This window comes from Neolamprologus multifasciatus, chromosome 1, assembly GCF_963576455.1.
Source record: "Neolamprologus multifasciatus chromosome 1, fNeoMul1.2, whole genome shotgun sequence".
Classification (NCBI taxonomy): Eukaryota; Metazoa; Chordata; class Actinopteri; order Cichliformes; family Cichlidae; genus Neolamprologus; species Neolamprologus multifasciatus.
In genome coordinates, this window is record NC_140439.1 from 18,859,545 (window position 1) to 18,874,357 (window position 14,813).

The 14,813-nt window shown below is 38.9% G+C and overlaps 1 protein-coding gene across 8 annotated transcripts in view; it reads left to right on the top strand.

The window, feature by feature from the left end:
* The first annotated feature begins 4,447 nt into the window (after positions 1 to 4,447).
* plekha7b (pleckstrin homology domain containing, family A member 7b) overlaps positions 4,448 to 14,813 on the top strand; it is a 78,770-nt gene continuing 68,404 nt past the window's right edge. For 2 of the 8 annotated variants that reach the window (XM_085157657.1, XM_085157649.1), the window contains exons 1-3: positions 4,450 to 5,205; positions 5,318 to 5,394; positions 5,496 to 5,553. In XM_085157657.1, coding sequence (XP_085013783.1) covers positions 5,054 to 5,205; positions 5,318 to 5,394; positions 5,496 to 5,553 — 287 coding nt within the window. In that variant the 5' untranslated portion in view covers positions 4,450 to 5,053. Of the gene's footprint in view, positions 5,206 to 5,317; positions 5,395 to 5,495; positions 5,554 to 14,813 lie in introns of all 8 variants that reach the window. The other 6 variants (XM_085157634.1, XM_085157619.1, XM_085157641.1 and 3 more) reach the window with 4 other exon arrangements.

Here is a 14,813-nt window from a genome sequence, read left to right on the forward strand (position 1 = left end):
GTATAAACATTAGCTTTCTACTGGAATTATGGATGACAGAATAAAAATACAATGAAGACTTTGGAGCTTTGGCAGGTCCAGCAAGACAATGAATCAAATTTCTATCTGGATAAGTGAGGTTATGACTAAATATAACATCCCTGCTCTTTAGATGACAGTGTAATAGTTCACTGAGTTGGAAGGCAATTATTCAATGTCATAGATCATAACTGGAATTGATAGTGAAAGAACACTAGAGTGGATGGGAAGATCAGCATTTCTTTTTAATCAGCCACAATATCATAAAATGTGCTGCATAATGAAAAGAAGGCTACTGTCTAAATATTACCCTACAGAGAGTGTTAATAATGTAGGAACCTGTACACACTCATTTATATATCATACTCTGCTGACATGAAGGTGTATTTAAAAAAAAAAAGCATTTCTGAAAAGATGCTATTGATTTCCTATAAGGGCTTCTGCCAACTAGATTAAGATCTGAATGATTCCTTACTGAAGAGCTGGAAGTCAGAACAAGAGAATCTTTATTTCATTTTCAGCTCAGCACCTTTAGCGAGCATAAGTAAGTGATTCAGCAGGAGGAGGCTCTCTGAGGAGAAGACAATAACATTGAGTCACCTTGCTGCATTGTGAGCCTCTGGCAGGCAAGAGGCAGGATTCAGCAGCAGTAGCAGCAGAGAACATACTGCAGAGCTGCGCTGGCCTGCGCAGCAACTAAGTGTGTATTTGTTTGTGTAAATTAGCATGTATAGATGGATGTCTACATAGTGGGGATGATAATAAATCATAGCAAGGTCAAATAACAGCAATTGAGTTTGGCTACGAGATGATTACGCTGCAGTGCGTATGGTGTTTCAGCACTCTGTACCTGATTGTGCAGACTGGTTGAGGAATACACAACAAGTTGAATCAAATGATGTTTGGTGGTATTAATGATTAATTTAGACACTGTTGTATTTAATTCTGTTGCTTGTATCTGCCTGACCTTTGTACAGTACAGAGGAAAAGTTCCAAAATGCATCACATTTTTATCTGCAGTGAGCTGTAACTGGGTAGTGATGTTATAATACTGTAACAGATATAATAGTACATTTCATCATTCACACATTTTGTTTGTTTCTTTAAGAAAAAATCAAGCTGGGCATGAAAAATCTCTGATAAATCTGCCTATGTACGGCACTACAGTACTGTGCAAAAGTCCCTACATTTCTTTATATTTTGAGGGAGCTAGCCTTTCTTGTACCTTTTTTTAAAAGTGGTCTTGAGCAATCATTTCAATTTTTTTCTTTGGACTTTATTTGCTTTTAAACTCAGTTTCAGTCCTTGTACCTGACCATTTTCAGAGGAATGTTTATTTTGTTTGTTAAGCACATTAAAACCGACCTATGAATGACCCATAGCCAACTTTAAATTGTATCTGTAGGCACTTTGTTATTAGCAGTAGAAGGATGGCTGTCAATACGCCATTCTTAAGGAAGGGAAACAGAGAGAAAAGGCTGAGGTATGCCAAATTAAACAAAAACTGGGCTAAACATCAGTGGCAACATGTCTTATGGAGTAATAAATCAAAATTTGAAATGGTTCAAATCCTCATCAATACGTATGGATGAGGTTAGCATGGAGGTCGAGCAGTGACTATCCACAGCCATTTTTAAATGACAGTGGAGGTGCTGCACCTATTTTTTCATTTTGGTAGCAAAATATAAAAAAATGAGGAGGCTCCTGACTTTTTTACTGTACCGTCTAAGTGTACATTTGTGAAAAATACTAATACCAATTCTTTTACTGAAATGGTTCCCTGGAAGTAGATCTTATTTAGTTAATAATTAGATTATTACATGTCATATATGATCAGAAATCCTACAGGTTACAATTTTGTTTTATTTTTCTTTCATGTAGGTAAGAATTTGGGAGATTTTCAGTTAAACAGCTTCTGCACGGCCGATAAAGGCAAAGCTTTTGAGAAAATTTTATCCTCCACTATCTTTAAAAAGCTGTGCCTTGAACCACCGGGGAAGAACAAAACATCCCCGAAGTGAGTCAGAACCAGTTAAAGCACATGGTATTACACAATGAGGGTCATAATAGTGATGATACATTAGTATAAGAGAGCTTGGGATGATAAGATGAAACCGTGCCGCTTGTCTTGTTGTCTTTTGGTCAGCAAAATAGCTCCTGTGCCAACACCACTGTGACTTTGAACATTGCCTGCCCAGTGAAAATTTATGAGCAGCGGCGGTAAATTGGGCAGGTCTGTTTGATGCAGTGTAAGCATTATTGTAATGTGTCATGGTCAGAAAGGCTTTCTGTCCTTAAAGCTTGACTGCAGTGCCAGTGAAGGTGATGCGAGGCTGACAAACATCACCTGAAGCTTCCAGTACAATTAATGCAGGGACATAGATTCAACTTGACCTGCGGACGTTCTCAGCACACATTTATATCCTCACGTTTCACTACTCCAGTCCTCTGTTTTCCCTTGGAAGACAAATATCAAAATATAAGCATTTATCTGTGCTTACTCTTATATCACTTTGTGTAGTTTTTATGTGGTACTTCCAGGGTCATTCTTTCATAAAAGGGAAAAGACAGTTTCTATAAAATTTCAGCAGAACTCATTTGCTTGTCTTCTTGTTCTCCTCTATTAATGAAAAGGAGGTTTTTTTTGGCAAGAAACCTGAATCAATAGACAACTTTATCTACATTTATATTATTTTTATCGTTCATTGTAAAGATTGTTTTAAGAAAATTTAAAAAAGAGGGGTTATTGCAATTTTTATTTATATGAAATTTCTATTAGTCTAAACTGGTGATGTTGGTCCAGCTTTTATTAAAACAGCCTTACAGAAGACTCATGGCATTTTCAAACTGATATTTACTTCATGACTCACGTGCTGGACAGTTTTTTAAGCCCCAGAGCACCTAGCCCTGAAAATCTTTTATTTATTTATTTTTGCATTTTTCCCAAACTATTAATAATCTAGATGGGATTGATGGTGGGAAAAATATTATTGCTTGGCCACCTGTTAGTAATGAATGGTCAGATGAACAATAACTTGTTGTCTCAGCTGTCTCTGTAATGCAGCACATCCTTATTGAAGTGCGTAGGCTACACTGTGTGTCAAACTAAAGAGCTTTATGGAGGCTAGCCTGGCTAACTCATTCCCTAGCCTGTTTTCTGATAGAACGATATGCTAGAATTGCCTGGTAACAACTAAAGTCAATATTGTAGGGTAAAATAGGATTATTTAAATCTAGTTTGTTGTAGCTCAGTCAGTGTGATCAGTAAACATGCCCCGTCTTGTGGCCACCTAACAATATCTCACAACTTAAACTCATTCCCACTCCTTATTAACTCGTGGCCTCGGGTTATTTATGCAAAAATATCTCATGGCCACCGACCGATACTTTTATCACCTATGTCACAAAAGCAGCTCTATATCAAAAAAGCAGATTAGCAACTGTTTAGGGATACTTTCCCCCTTCAGACAGCACATGCATCTGTGTTCTGCACAGAGCAAAACTCATTTAGAAAAGGAAAACCCATACTTCAGTAACACTCTGTGATGAACGCTTTTTTTTAACTGCAAAACTTTTAATTATAAGTTCATAAAAACATCAAATGTTTTGTGGTAAACATAATTATCCATGCCCCAACACACATGTAAACTCAGTCAGCAGCTGCAGTTTCTCTTGTGGCACTGTGCACGTGCACAGGCAGAGCAGATATACTAGAAAAGGGAAAGGCGTAGGAAGTTATTAGGGACTTCTTTTTCCAGTCTGCAAACTAAGTAAGTTGTTAGCTGTTTTTTTATTTTCAAGTTTATATGGATTGTTGCTAATTTGCCACGATCGTCTAGGTCGTGCTGGCTGTCCATGCTGTTTTTAGTAGTCTGACATCAGGCAGAATTGTCAACTCCTTACACTTTAATCTGGACTAAGCAAACAAAAAGGAGGATAGAAGAGTCAATCATACTTGGATATGTGTTGACAATGCAGAGATAATATTAAATAAAAAAATTGAGAATAATTATCTGAAAATAACAGAAGGAATGCCCAAAAACCTCACTGCTGTTATCTGCTGTCTGATTTTTGTGTTATCCTTTATATCAGGGGTGGGCAATTGATTTTCCCAAGGGGTCACACAGGAAACTGGGACTGTTATGGAGGGCCATGCCAACAAGCTGAACTCAATTCAGCCATCCACTCATCCACCCATCTTCTACCACTTATCCGACTTATAGGGGCTGCAATAAGAAGAGATAAGATAATGTAAAGGTGGATTTAGAAAAGTTAAAACATAATAAAACACAGACAATATAAAAGCAAAGATGTAATTAAAAACAAAACAAATGTCCATATTGATTTTATTCCTTTATATGCTTATCGGTGTGGCCCTCCACAACAGTCCCAGTTTCTCATTTGGCCCATTGGGAAAATTCATTGCACACCCCTGATATAAAGGATAACACAGTAATACTTAATTAACTAAACCATAAAAAGTGGTGCGTAAAAATAAAGAGTAAATGGAAGATGTGATACTACATTTCCTTGATGGGGAACACAGAGCCCCCACCACCAATATGCCCATGAAACCCTTTGCACCCATGTTTCTCTCATTGCATTTCTCTAAAACAAAGATCAGTTAAGCAGGATGATTTGTTTCAGCTTTATTTAACATATACCCACAATTCTTTGAAAGCGTGCACGTTTTGCTTTCATGTGTGAATTACAGTACAACTACTTTCACAACTGGGCCACCCAAAAACTGAAATCATTTCAATCACCAGCCTTGAAAAGTCTCCATTCCCCAGCGCCAAAGCTTTTATCCGGTTCATTTCTAGCTCACGCACTATTTTGTGCTTGCACTTCTTTGGTTAGGCTTTATTAGTTTATTAATTTCTTATGCAAGGATCGGCTGTGTTTTTAATCATTTGCCAGACCGCTACTTATGAGGACCCGGTTGCTCAACAAAAGAGTCTCGCAGGGGAGGTCGTCTGTTGCTCTGTTTGGTATTCGTCCCCTTTAAAAACTATGCAGCCCTAGCGGCGGTATTATGTGGGCTCCCTGGAAAAAGTCTGCGGAGAGGGAAAGGGGGGACGAGCCGAGCTGGAGTCGAGAGATCATGGCGGCACCTCTCGGACGGGACACCCTACCTGACTACTGGTCTTATGGAGTTTGTCGAGATGGTCGAGTCTTCTTCATTAGGTGAGCCGTTTTACTTGTTCTGCTCTGAGTACTTTACGAGGCGGTGTGAAGGGATTTTTTCTCTCCCTCTCGTTGTTTTATTAGCGTTCAGTAACAGGTGTCATTCTTGCAGTGATAAAACTCAAAGCACTACTTGGCTACATCCGCGCACTGGCGAACCTGTTAACTCTGGACACATGATACGTTCAGGTACGCCACAAATTATCTGATTTTGCAGGATAGCAGCAGGATATTTTGCTTTTGCTGCAGTGTGCAGCGGGTCGCTCAATGTGTTCTTGCTCGTGTTATAGATTTACCAAGAGGCTGGGAAGAGGGCTTCACGGAAGAAGGAGCCAGTTACTTCATCAAGTGAGTGGCTTTTGTGCATTGTTGCCTTGTTTGGTCGTGTAGAGAAAAAAAAAAAAAAATCAACCCATGCAGGCTGGTTGAGTTGATCGGTATTAAAGTGCTCTATGTGGAATGCTTTCCTCCTCCTCTCTGCTGCTCTAACACGTCTGATGCACTATAACAACCAAACTACATTAAAGGTTGTATTGTAAACACACTGATTTATCTGAGAGCTGCATGTAGATGACAGGGAAAGCACACAACAACATATGGATTAACTCACTAGGGTCCCATTAGATAGGTGAAACCAATTATCTCTGCCTGCATTGTGAACGGAAAGTGACAAAGCCTAGCAGGACAGGAAGAAAGGCTATTAAAATTCTCCTCACATCCACCATGCAGGACCTCTACTCACTCCGATAGGTGTGCAGACTTGCTGTGTGTAAATGTGTGTGTATGTGCAGATGTGAATGAGAGAGAGAGAGAGAGAGACTGTAAAGGTTGGAGGAGAGGGGTGTGACCATGTGGTGACAGAGATGTATGGCATGATTGCATTATTGAAGCAGAAAGGACAGAATTTTCAAAGTCACATGCAGCACTCTGAAGTCGTCCCCCCCCCCCCCCCCCCCCCCCGCTTTTTCTCAGATTTTCACGTTAAAGCAGGAGGATTCTGGATTAAATCTGGCTTCAGGTGAAGGCAACCAAAAGACATGTTATTTTGAGTATCTAGAGCTACTGTTGCATTTACTGTAGATTATATTATGCAGTGGGTTATTGGATGCTGGTCTGCGGCTGTCAGTGTATATCAGACAGTTACTATGATGGGAACCAGTGCAGTAGAGCAACCCGGAAATCATGCCCAAATCAGTCAGATAAGTCGGGCTAACATTAAAGCCTACTACGACATAGCCTGGAGACATCTGCATTGATGTAGCCCATTGTTACAAATCCCACCTCCCACCCAGACATGTTATCCCATTGCCCTTTTAATTCGCCCCAGTTGTTGCAGATGCAATGGCTACATGGAGAATTTTACATCCTCATAGCTGCGGTCTCAGCATCAGGCTGGTTGTTACTCAATGACATATAGTACTCTGCAGATACCAGTGAGCAGCTCTGTCTTACCAATGTGGACACTTTGTATCAATGACTTTTATATTCAGATTTTAGTATAAATTTGTGCATCCGAGATGTTGCAATAGTCACACATATCAAACCACACAAATTATTTCCTTCTTTTACTTTTTCTGTATCCAAAGATGCTTTTAAAAAAGGCCTTTAAGTGGTTCCAGTTAACAAATTTGTTGTTGCTGACACATATTATGTACAGAATAAGAGTCTTTGTTTTTCCCCTCATTCACTCACTTTTTCTCTGTAAGAAGTGAGAACAATACAGCAGTGAGGCTGTGTGATATATGGCATCCTAAATGTCAAGGCTGCGAAATCACTCTTCTACTTGTTGCCCGTTTGGCTTTGTGGAAGGATCCTGTTTTGCTTTAGTTTCTTTGTTTTGGAGATCTTATTTTCTTGCGGGTTCTTGTGGTGGAACGGAACTCACCAGCGCTGTCTTCTGGTACCATTCAGCTTATTAAGAGCACCAGCTGACATTTTTCCATGTAAATGAAAACAAAATGATGCCAAAAAAATCTATCAGCTAGTTATAGTACACAATATTTGCCCTTCAACTTCTGGGGTACCTTGAAGGTCTTGTGGTTTGTGTGGATTAGGCTTGCACTACTGCATCACTGGCATGCTCAATTTGATTAGGATCGTTAATTTTGGGGGTTATGTCATTGCCTTATGCTCTTGCATCTCTAAAGCCGTTCCTGTGCAGTTTCTGAGGTGTGATGGCACTGCTCGAGGCTGTTGTTGGTAGATGTGCTTGGTTTACAACAGCTATTGGTGCTATGCGTCCCAACAGAACTTATGATGATCACTATTTGTTGATCTCTGTCATCTAATCTGCTTTATTAGATTGCATTAAAAAAAAACTTGGATAATTTGGTAATTCAAACCTCATGATGACTTTCAAAGGCTCCACCATAGCTTCTTTAATATATTCTCTTGAGTAAACAACTTGTAGGTCAATTGGAATGAAAGAGTTAGCATCCAAATGTAATTTTATCTGTTTAGAGATCAGTTTTTCTAAAAAATGTGATAATGATTGTTCAATAAATGCTGGAATATAGAAAACAAAAAGTTACCGAAGTGCACATTAAAAATTCTTATTAGTTTTTAGCTGCTCCACAGATGTCAAATCGTGGGCTTTCTAAACCTAAACAGTGTGTTGTTAATGCCTAAACCTAACCAAACAATCCATTTTAATTAATTTATTATTTAAATCATACAGATGATGTCTGAAAAACTGAACGTAGGAAAGGGGAGGGGAGGAAGGCAGGACAAAAAAACACACTTTGGAAGAGAGCCAGAGATTAATAATGAATAATGATTAAACACCCACATCAGCCACGGCCTATTTCAGGGTAACTAAGGGAGGATTCAGGGTCACCCGATCCAACCGTAACTCTATGCTTTACCATAAAGGAAAGTTTTAAGCCTAATTTTAAAAGTAGACGGTGTCTGTCTCCTGAATCTAAACTGGGAGCTGGCTCCACAGAAGAGGGACCTGAAAGCTGAAGGCTCTGCCTCCCATTTTTCTTGTAAAACCACAAATAAGCCCACAGTCTGAGAGTGAAGTGCTCTATTGGGGTGATAGGGTACTATGAGGTCTTTAAGATAAAATAGGGACTGATTACTCAAGACCTTGTATGAGAGGAGAAGTCAGTATGAGAGAAATATGCTCTCTATTTCTAGTCTTTTTTTGGACAATCTGATAATAATGATGATTTACAATACTCTAGCCCAGAGGTAACAATGCATGAACTAATTATTCATTATTTCATTTTTCGCTCCCCCTTTGTCTCTTCTGCTGTCAGCAGAGATGCACATAGGCAGCTTTACTCTCGCCACCCCACCGCTAGCACTGCAGCAGATGGATAGCAGTACAGTAACAGCCAATATAGTAAACTGATGATAAATCGAATAAAAGAGTAAAAGAGGGGGTTTGTCCTCTTAGTCAGACAAAAAAGAAAAAGAAAAAACAAACGAAATGAAACTAAATGTGTAATTTTCAAAGCTGTGTTAACATTGCTATTTTTTTTATTTCATCATGTTAAACATGGGCAAATGAAGAACCAATCAAATTTTGGTAAACTGTGAAATTGGACAATGACCTTATCAAGAGAAGAGCTCTCAGATTTAGTCAAAAAAATTCCTTAATCCTCAAACACATGGCAGATTCTAGCACTCACAAGCCGGGTTACTTATTACAACTTTAGTTGGCAAAGCTGAAACACTAATGACAGTGATGATGGCTTCAACTCAGACGCTCTATAAACAATGTGATGGGCTTGATTGCTCGGACTATGTGTCTGTTTAAGACCATTAAAATGATTATGTATTAGTTTTTAGTTAACAGCAACTCAACATTTACAGTGTTTTCTTTATCCCACAGGGGCAACCATTAGTAATGATTTGGTTTTATAGCCTGTGTAGAAACTGAGATTCCTGTGTGTGTGTGTGTTTAATGAGTAAATCTCACTTTAACATCAGCTTTTTTGAGAAACTTTATGAGTTGGACTGTTGGCATGTCTTTTTGGTATAATGCCCTTCTTTTCTTATCCCTGAGCCTTCCGGGAAGTGTGCAAGCCCCCTCTCCCAAAAACAACAAAAAAAAAACTCTGCACTGAAGTCCACATGGTGCTGCCCTGACAATAGTCAGTGGATTAGCTGTGTGTTGATAGTGGAACTTAGCTGACTTGAAGTACAAAGAAGGGATTGTTCTAACACCACGACTATTGCAAAAACTCACGTTTACGTACACCTCACTGCTGGTAAGCCATGCAGCCTTCAGCCCTTAACTACCTGGTTAATGGTTACTGATGTTATCTTCAAGTTTCCAAAAGTGTAATGTTTTCAGATTTTCTTAGCTGGTCTGAGAATGATTTACTTAGGCTCACATGTTGTACAAATTAAGTATAGTTTCATTTTACTCACAGCACTCCTGAAACACTCACATTATTTTGAGGATAAAATTGTCCAAGCTAATGGGTGAGACTTTTGTCATTTGTGGCAGCAGATTGAAATAGAGTTCGTCAGGCTGTCATACTTCCAGCAAATCTCCCAGGGAGTGACCCGATTTCGAAACCATCTTCCAAAATCAACCCGCTTCAATCCCTGAACATAATGTTACAGATGAAAGAGGTCTGTGTCTTTAGTCTGACGGATGTAGATTAATCTAAGTAAAAGGAAAGTAAGACAATTTTGGGAAAAAGGTAACATTTTTAATAATTATATGTTTTGTTTTATAGTTACAGCTTTACAATGTCACAGTCACCAAACCGCTCTGTGTCTATGTGCTTAAAACAATCATCTCGGATCACTCTAGGCGTCACCGGAGAGTGGCGCCGCACACACCAGGTATAAATATTGGCTATCTGGCATGAAAAGAAGTGTGGGCTTATCTGGATTGCTCTGGGCTCACTAGGCCAACGACCCTTACTGTGAAGTCCTGAATACCCGGCTCCCACTCAGTCTTTACTCTGAAGATTTGTGCCAGCATATGCACAAATCTTAAGTCGCGGTTGTTCACCCTGTGGACAATTCAATATTTGTTCCACAAGACATAAAAGACACGATATTCTGAAAAAACAAAAACGAAAAAAAGATGCTTCTTGCAAACCCAGCATCTCACACCTTCATGTCGTTACTTTGAGGGCAATTCAGTACACCTGGAGCCCTGTCAGACCCATACCCTTCACATCCTGGTGGCCAACTCGTTTGGTGGGGGGTACCATGACAAGAAACCATCCACTCTTTATAGATGTTTATACTCTGTCTATAAGGAGGCAGATAGAGTGGTGGTGGTATTTAACCAAATGCCCTTCCTAAGCAAACTCCAAAGGGAATTTGTGTCTCATATACACACAATAATTACATGTAAGCCTATGAGAATGAAAAGGTTTTGAGTTTGCTTCTGGAAAAAACTACATTAAATTATGCCAAACTTTCTGCAGACACAGTTATAACTGACCTCAGGTCAGTGGGCAGCTTGTTCCAAAGAAGCAACCTCAGCACACTTATATCTAATTCTGGGAATAGTTCAAAGATCTGCACGTGATGACTTTTTTAACTTGGCTGTTTGATTGTTTAGGTCTGCTTGCTTTGTTAGATTGTTCAAAATGTGGTTTGGCGTCAAATATGACAACTTAACCATGACTATTCTTTTACAGTCAGGTCCCCTTGGTTTACAAATGACCAGCTAGAAGAGATCAGGCTCACAGACTTACTTCTTAGAACTCAGTTTTCCTGACTTTGTTTTAAGTGGTTCTGCTACATGTGATTTCTTTTATCTTTTGGTTTTAGTTTTCATGCTAATTGCCTGCCTCTAGTCTTTCATTTATTTAATTATGTCTTTTATTCTCTTTGTTTTGTACACATGTACACAAAAGGTCCTCTGAAGGTCCTTTTGTCTAGGCTTCCTGTTTAAATCTACCCTTTGAGTATGCTGCTTTTTCACTTCTGTCAAAGCATTTTTTAAGCTCTGTTTTTTTAAAGATGCAAGTATATAAAGAAAGTTTCTTCTTTTCTTCTTCTTCTTATTAGTATTATCATCATTATTATAGTAAGCCCTGTCTCACTGTTGCATAATACATCAGGGACTGATGCCAAAGGACACTCTGAGAGCGCAGAGCTGATATGCCAGTGGCTTTGACATACAATAACAATTTTTTTCATTACACAAACTCATGACATAACATAAATTATAATATTACGAGTGATTACTAAACACTGTGTATTATTATCTCATTACTTACAAAAACTGAGAAAACTGAGTACACTAAGGTTCACTTTCGACCACTTCACTGGCACTCACTGAGAATAAGAAAAGTGCAATTCTATAGCTCCCCTAGGGAGAAAATTACCACGCCGAGGTACAATGGCGTCCTGTTGAGGACACGGTTTACATTGTTGAAGGGGTTAACAATGCTGTGGGCCAGTCCAGGTGGAAGTGTTTGAAATCCACACTGAATCACTCTTAGCTTTTACACCAAAAAAGGGCTCTCTCAGCTTCTTTCTCAAATTTAGTTGCCTTTTCCGTCAATATTTCATCGTTGCCTGAGATTTCTGATGAATATTTATCTTGCTTTTGTCCCAAAGCTTGTTATGATTTTAGTTTGTGCTTGCATTTTTTTTTAAATAGTTGACGTTTTTGATCAGTGCTGTGAGTTAATTAGCCGTGAGGTGTTTTGAAGCAGTTTTTTTTAAAACAGGAAATGGAAAATAAAGAAGTTTAATGTCCCTACAGGCCTTTATCATAACCCTGTCTTAATGAAGCTGAAGCTTTCTTTTTTCTGCTAACACATCAAATCCGGGCCTCACTGCTGAGGCCACAACATGATTGCCAAAATAGATGGAACAAACCAGGTCAAAGGGGCGTTAAACAAACTTTTCCTTTCCAAAGCTTTTCTAACGTGTAGGTTAAATTAACTGTAAGGGTTAATTTGTCTTCTGTCAAAGGGGAAAAAAAGAAAAAAACTTGAAGTATTATACTTTTGGTTCCTGGCATTAAGTTTTAAAGTTTTAAAGTCAAGTAAAACTTAGTATGTGTCTCTGTACAGGACCCTGTATGAGACAGCTAGTCTCTGACAGGTCATCACTTAAAAACAATTGTTTTCCCAACTGGTGTTCCTGGGCCCTGAGGCAGGAAGCTAGTCCTGTTTCTTTGTTTCTCAGTGAGGCAAAGAAGCAGAAAGTCTCGAGTGACCTGATCAAACCTTTCATCCTGTCAGAAATGGTCAACTCTCAGATTAAGTGATGTCAGACGTTATCCTTGGATGTTAAACCTTACCAAAGTCATGTATTGACATCAGTAAGACCAACTATAGTTGAACGACCTTGTGTTTCTGCGGGTTGTAGTTGTAAAAAGTACATGTTTTGAAAGTTTCTAGTGCCATGGGAGGTCACGAAGAAACATACAGGGATCAGTGCAGAAGTTTTGTTTCAACAAAGCATCGGTGAAGGTTGGTTTTATCTGAAAATCGGCTCTGATCCACATGTTTCATTTGCAGTATGTTTTTTCTTGTCCACCTGTGCCAGCTGTGTTTGTTAAACTGCATCCATTAGGCTCTACAGACTGCTACAGGAACCATACTCTGTGTCTTCAGAATCTGATAGCATCACTTTTAATGTAGCTTAAGCACATTTGTTAACTGTTTATTCTTGTACTGTACAGCACTAACCACTAAGCAGGGATTCTGACATGAGTGCATCAAGTTACCACACATATATCTTCTAAAGCATTAGATGGTAAAGCAATTTTCTTAAACATTTTGAAATTTTTAAATTATAGCTGAAACAAAAACGATACGTTTGTGATAGGGAGTAAAACAACACATTGAAGGAACTGCTTTGCCAGATTGGCTTTGTCTTTTACTAAACTACTGCCTCGGGAATATATTAAAAACGTTTATTGAAGCATCAACATAATTATTTTATACGTACTCACTGATTAATCTGGCTAATTCTGAAACAGTATGCGACGTTTAGACATTCTTATTGCAGCATCATCAGCTTAGCTTCTATATTTTTACTGGTAGCTTAGCTTTTGCAAGCTCATTTTAATTAAACTCGAAGATTCTTGTACTTATCTTACACAGCTACACCACTTGTGCTGTACGGCTTTCCAGAAATGTTTTAACTGGGATTATATAACTAAAAAAAGTAAATGTTTTCTTGTTTAAATTATGGTGATATCGTGACTGGGGAAAATAGTGGTTTACTCCAAAGCTATACAAAATGATGGGTTTTAAAAGAGCACTGTCAACTCACAATGTGGGGTATGTGGCGTTTATATGTGGGGTAATATGTGGCGTTTCAGTGTCAGCACAGCTGTGTTGCACCACTGATATACTGCCACTGATGTGGCGAGAAAGAGAGAGGAGGAACTTTTTTAGTTCTCTTTCTTTTTCAGTTACAGCAGACTAATGAAATACATTAACTAACTGAGCAGTAGTTTAAGACAACACTGCAAAAATGTGATACTCGGGTCTTGCAGGGGGTCAGTTGAGACCTAGAATAATTCATTACCAATATTGTGGTATGGATGGCAAACAGTTCATGTTCCAACCCCAGAACTAGGGATTTATAGTTGACTCCTGTTTCAAATACTTTCTATTCTGAGGCTTGTGATGAGTTTTTAATTATTTCATATTTCATGTTGAGGAAAATTTCATGTAGGTCTGTGTGTTGCACAATAGTGCTTGCTGAGGCTAGTCGTTTTTATGTGACTTTACAAAATGAGTGTGGGTTATTTTGTAACCTATAGGTGTCTATTTTTTTTTACTTAACAGCCCTTTTGTGGTATTCTTGGAATTAAAAAAACACACCCAACAGGCTGAATGCATTGCAGGGTACTGGAAACAGCAATATGATGTATTGCTGTTTTGCCAGCCTGCCAAAAATCTTATTGGATTTCTTTTTTTTTCTTGTTTGAATCTCACTCTCACACACATGCAAACTACATGGACAACACAGACACACAAACAATATGATAAACTTGTTTAGAAGCGTGAATCATTAATCTATGAGAAAGGCAGCAGCGCACCTGATAATGTCATCTTAGCAGCAAATGCACGGACAGTGAAATTGATATTTGGACTCTTGGCCAAGGATTTGCAAATGTGCTGCTGGTGAGATAGCAGGTGCTTTCACCTTTCCTGGGTTCTTTATGTCGACTGTTGTTATTATCAGTAGATCATGTCTAAAGCTCTTATGTTTCTGCATCAATCTTCACGACTTACGTGTGAGGCAGCCAGGACTTTTATTTGAGGTCAGAGTGATTTTCTAAAAAAAGGGCCATATTGTCAACATCATGTCCACAATGACTTATTACAGGGTTTGTGGCAGTTAAAAAATAAATAATTATCAGTATTGCCTGGGCCTACAAATAGGGATGGAGACTGAAGCAGTGGACTGAATAAAGATGATGAAAACAAAGAGCAGATTTAGTATCTGGTACAGTAAGCTTTTGTTCTGCAGAATACAGAGGAAGCTTTCCATCAGGCCTTGTTTGGACTGCAGGCCTGAGGTGTGCGCTGGTTGATGATGTACATTATGTAGAATGAGTCATTCACTGTCTAGATGTCTTGAGCAGGTTGAGAAGTCAGAGCTGGAGCAGCAGGAGTCAGAGCAGAAACAGGGCAGGGGAGATGCCCGAGCTG